We start from the raw sequence: 4,745 nt of genomic DNA on the forward strand, positions 1-4,745 counted from the left end.
CCAGGATGGTCTCGATCTCCTGACCTCGTGATCCGCCCATCTCGGCCTCCCAAAGTGCTGGGATTACAGGCTTGAGCCACCGCGCCCGGCCGAGGAAGCCAGTTTTAAAAAAACAAAACTTAAAAGCATGAAAGTCCCTTACAATAATGCAACCTCTATTTTATTAAATATAAAGCTGCATCGAGTTCCTAGAAGAGTAAAAGAAAATAAACACACCACATCACTGCTGGCTTTGGCAATTACCTTTATGTTCTTGGGAGCCCAGACACGGATATAAATTTCCAGCAAAAACCAAAGCACACCCACCGCATGCATAAATTCAGACCACACGTCTTCCCTAATCGCTCCAGGAACTTCTGATGCTTGAAGAATGCATGAATTTCTAGATTATTCACCAGAAAGAAAGAATTGAATCCCCAGATGGAAATTTCAAATTTTCCTTTTGGTTTGGTTTTTTGTTTTTTCATTTTTGTAGAGACAGTGGGTGTTGCTATGTTGCCCAGGTTGGTCTTGAACTTCTGACTTCAAGAATCCCCCAGCCTCAGCCTTCTGGGATTATAGGTGTGAGTGGCCTCACCCAGCCCCCAGATTTTCTACTTTAAACAGCCACACTAAGAACTGGAAACCTGTGCATGGTGCTCTCAGAGCAGCAGTGGAAAGCCTGTTTCTGTGTGACAGTTTAACAGTCTATAAGATGAAGTCCTGTCAAGGCACACATGGGCACACCCATCCCTGCCTCAGCGGATTCCTTCTGATTCTTCCCACAGTCTGTCTCTCTTCATCCTTCCATCCTCACCTCTTTCTCTTGATAACTTTCTCTTCACAAATCACAATATAGAGGACGTTTTCATTTTCCATGGCCCCTGAACTTAGTTTTGTCATCTCTTTTTGGTTAAAAAGAGAGAGAGAAAGAAAGAGACTCCCCACTTGTCCTGTTTCATCTCCAAAATCAGCTCAGATCTCCCAGGAACTCTTCAGGAAGGAGCTCAGGCTAAGTTTCTAGCTTAAAAGAAGCTAATGACCATTATGAAAATGGCACAAGAAATCCTCACTGCTTCACAGCGCCCTTCCTTCCCTGGTACTGTGTGGCCAAGAAGTACACTTCTGATGACTCTTTCCTGCTGGCTTCAGGTTTAATGATCCTTACATTCTGGAATTCCTCTGTCAGTCTCCTCTGTAACCGATGGCTTTGACTTCCAGCCCAAGTTTTACAAAGCAATGTTCCCCGAGGTTGCAGGATATCTGGGGTCATGCTGAGAAGGGTCAGGCACAGGCTGATGAGCCTGTCATGATCAAGGTCCCGGAACCCTGTGGCATTGGGCGCCATGTCGCTCAGAATCACATCTGCTCTCCCACCAGGAAGCACCTCGAGGATTCTCTGTGAGGTTCTCGGGTCAGTCATATCAGCAGGGCACAGAAAAGTTGCTCCTTCCAGGGGCAATATGTGAAGAAGATCTACCCCAAGCACGAAGCCAACAGGAGAGCTGGGATCTATGGAAGAAATGGTAAATGTGTTATTTATTTACACCCTGAATGTTTTCACAAAAATACAGTACATGCAACAAAGTGATGAAATAAAAGTAAAATGTCAAGACCAATACAAAGAGCTAATGTGCAAATAGGTAAACACAGGCCTTTTCTATCTATACATTCTATAAAGACACGTGGTGGGGGAGGTCGTGGGCCTTAACATCTGAGAAGCTGAGGCCCAGACAGGAAGTGACTGTCCTAGAGTCATCCTCAGCCATGGGCAGACCTGTGCCAAGCGCCAGGACTTCTGATTCCAAAGCTGGTATCATTTCACTACCCAAGGCGCACTCTCTGTGAAAGGGTTCTTATTTCTGAGTGCTCTTTTTGATAAACTAAAATAGAAAATAGGCCAGTCGCAGTGGCTCACACCTATAATCCCAGCACTCTGGGAGGCTGACACAGATGGATCACCTGAGGTCAGGAGTTCGAGACCAGCCTGGCCAACATGGGGAAACGCTGTCTCCACTAAAACTACAAAACTCAGGCAGGTGTGGTGGCACATGCCTGTAATCCCAGCTACTCGGGAGGCTGAGACAGGAGAATCTCTTGAACCCGGGAGGCGGAGGTTGCAGTGAGCCAAGATCACGTTCACGCTCTCTCCTTCTGTCACTTTCTCCTACAAGGCACACTCTTGCTTCATCTCAAGAGCACTGCACTCCAGCCTCGGCAACAGAGCGAGACTTCATCTCAAAAAAAAAAAAGAAAGAAAGAAAAAGAAAATAATATACTAGTACATAAAGTGCCTCTGGATGAAATCAATAAATCCATTCTCCTTCTCCACCTTAATCTAATTGCTTTCAATGTAGAAACTACTAGAAACAAGTCAAGAGATGAGGAAAATGAACACATACAAAATAATGTACAAAAACTGATACCAGCTAGGTGCAGTGGCTCACACCTAAAATCCTAGCACTTTAGGAGGCTGAAGTGAGAGAACTGCTAGAGCCCCGGAGTTCTAGTCCAGCCTGGGCAACATAGCAAGATCCTGTCTCTACAAAAAAATATAAAAATTAGCTGTAGTCTCAGCTACTCAGGAAACCCAGCTAAAATGAGGCGTGAGGCGTCCCATTTTCCTGGGCTGAAGATTGAGGGGTTTTACCTTTGAAAAATGAGGTAATCTTCAAAATACCTGGACTTCCAATGTTTAAACTACGAGTGAAACATGGTCTCTTCCTCTCCCCCTACCGTTTGAACAGCCTTTCTGTTAAGCAGACTGAACAAGAACATCTGTGACTCTTCCCTTAGCTTATCAACTCTGACACTTCTCAACAGAACTACGGCCCTCCTCAGTGGAGGGGACTGCTGGGGAGATGGGGGCATTGGGCTTGTGAGAGGGGCTTTGAATGTAGGTACAGAGAAGAGGGGAAGGCAGACACTGAAATCAGTTATAGGCAACAAGTCTTGTTTTAGGTAAGGTGACACAATGGCATCTTTTTAGTTTTACAACTGGCGTTACTCAAATATCAGCAAGTTATCTTTTTTTGTGTGTGTGTGAGAGAGAGAGAAACAGGGTCTCACTCCACTGCATGGCCTCAGCTCACTGCAGCCTCGACTTCCCCAGGCTCAAGCGACCCCTCCCACCTCAGCCTCCCAAGTAGCTGGGACCACAGGCACATGCCACCACGCCTGGCTAATTTTTTGTAGAGACGGGGTTTCACCACATTGCCCAGGCTGGTCTCGAACTCCTGACCTCAGGTGATCCTCCCACCTCAGTTTCTCAAAGTGCTGGGGTTACAGGCGCGAGCCCCTGCACCCGGCCTCATGCCTCACTTTATGCTCCTGAGCTTTCGCTCCTATAATATCCAATGTTACAACCTTGGGAAATTTCCACTGAAGGCAAACAGCTTTGGCTGCATGCTTGTGACTTCTGGGAGGACAAGCCCAGGCAGATCACGCTCACGCTGTCTCCTTCTGTCACTTCCTCCTACAAGGCATGCTGAGCCACGCTCCTGCTTCATCTGAGGAGCACTTAGGGGAACAGAAATCACTGAAATCAGTTACCAGGAGGACTCCATGGTGATAAGCTCAGCAATGAGAAAAGGAACTGACATTTCCAACATGAATCCACTTATTTAGTCAATAAATGCTGAGCTGAAAAAACAATAAAAAGGCTGTTCAGGCCGACCACGATGGAAGCACCAGGAGGCACCTCGAGGATGCTGGGAGGCAGAGACAGGAGGATCACCTGAGGTCTGGAGTTCGAGACCAGCCTGGCCAACATGGCTAAACCCCCTCTCTACTAAAAATACAAAAATTAGCCGGAAATCACTTAAACCCAGGAGGCGGAGATTACACTGAGCCGAGATGGCACCACTGCGCTCCAGTCTGAGCAACAGAGTGAGACTCCATCTGAAAAAAAAAAAAAAAAGGGCTGTTCAAAAGCCAGAAGAGGCATATCCCAGCTTCAGTCTGGGCAGGGGCCAGCCAACGGGATGCAGGTAGACACTGAGAGTTCACAGCAAACCTACCGCAAACCAGCAGTGAGGCGGATGTACCAGCATTCTAGTTCTGCACTTTCAACAAATCATGAAACCCTGAGCCTCAGTTTTCTCACCAATAAATGGGGACCAGTGTCCCTACTCTAAGGTTTTGGGAGAGCTCTGCGTGGACTGTCTCACCCTGTTCAAATGCCAGTGCATGCAGCTACCCTGGCTTTAGTTCAGGAAACATAAACAGCAAGGATATTCACTACAGCACACGCATCCCAGCAAAAAGCCAAAAGCAAGCTTGACGCCCTCAGTGAGGGAGCTGGCTAAAGAGCCTACGGTACAAGCACTACCTGGAATAGGATGAAACTTTCCCAATGACGACAGTGTCTTTCGTCGTATGGGCGGCTGGCTGATCTCAATATTCAGGGGAACCTTTCTACATAGAAAATCTTACTCAAAACCCTAAGATATAAAACAGATTGAAAACTGTGTCTCAGCTTCACCCAGAGTGGAGAATCCATAGCCCTGGCCATGAAGCCTCTTCTAGGTTCTAGAGGGAGTAGCCCCAGTGGGGGCATCAGGAAGCCCCAGGGCTTACGGGACTTGGAAATTTAGCTGGGCTGTTGCAAAGAGATGTCAATACATCAAGAGTAACTGGGCGCGGTGGCTCACATCTGTAATCCCAGCACTTTGGGAGGCCAAGGTGGGCGGATCACCTGAGGTCAAGAGTTTGAGATCAGCCTGGCCAACATGGTGAAACCTTGTCTCTACTTAAAAAAACAAAAA

General features: G+C 47.1%; 2 protein-coding genes across 2 annotated transcripts in view; one reads left to right on the forward strand and one right to left on the reverse strand.

Annotated features, from left to right (window-relative positions):
• Positions 1-136: 136 nt before the first annotated feature.
• The window catches only part of FTSJ2 (FtsJ RNA methyltransferase homolog 2 (E. coli)), an 11,898-nt gene continuing 7,289 nt past the window's right edge, over positions 137-4,745 (reverse strand). The window contains exon 3 of the mRNA XM_011956964.1: positions 137-1,491. Within this exon, the coding sequence (XP_011812354.1) occupies positions 1,049-1,491 (443 nt within the window). The 3' untranslated portion in view covers positions 137-1,048. The remainder of the gene's footprint in view (positions 1,492-4,745) is intronic.
• The window catches only part of NUDT1 (nudix (nucleoside diphosphate linked moiety X)-type motif 1), a 19,824-nt gene continuing 18,756 nt past the window's right edge, over positions 3,678-4,745 (forward strand). Inside the window, exon 1 of the mRNA XM_011956963.1 lies at positions 3,678-3,696. The gene's annotated coding sequence lies outside the window, so the exon portion shown is untranslated. The remainder of the gene's footprint in view (positions 3,697-4,745) is intronic.

This window comes from Colobus angolensis, unplaced genomic scaffold (assembly GCF_000951035.1).
Source record: "Colobus angolensis palliatus isolate OR3802 unplaced genomic scaffold, Cang.pa_1.0 Scaffold43, whole genome shotgun sequence".
Classification (NCBI taxonomy): Eukaryota; Metazoa; Chordata; class Mammalia; order Primates; family Cercopithecidae; genus Colobus; species Colobus angolensis.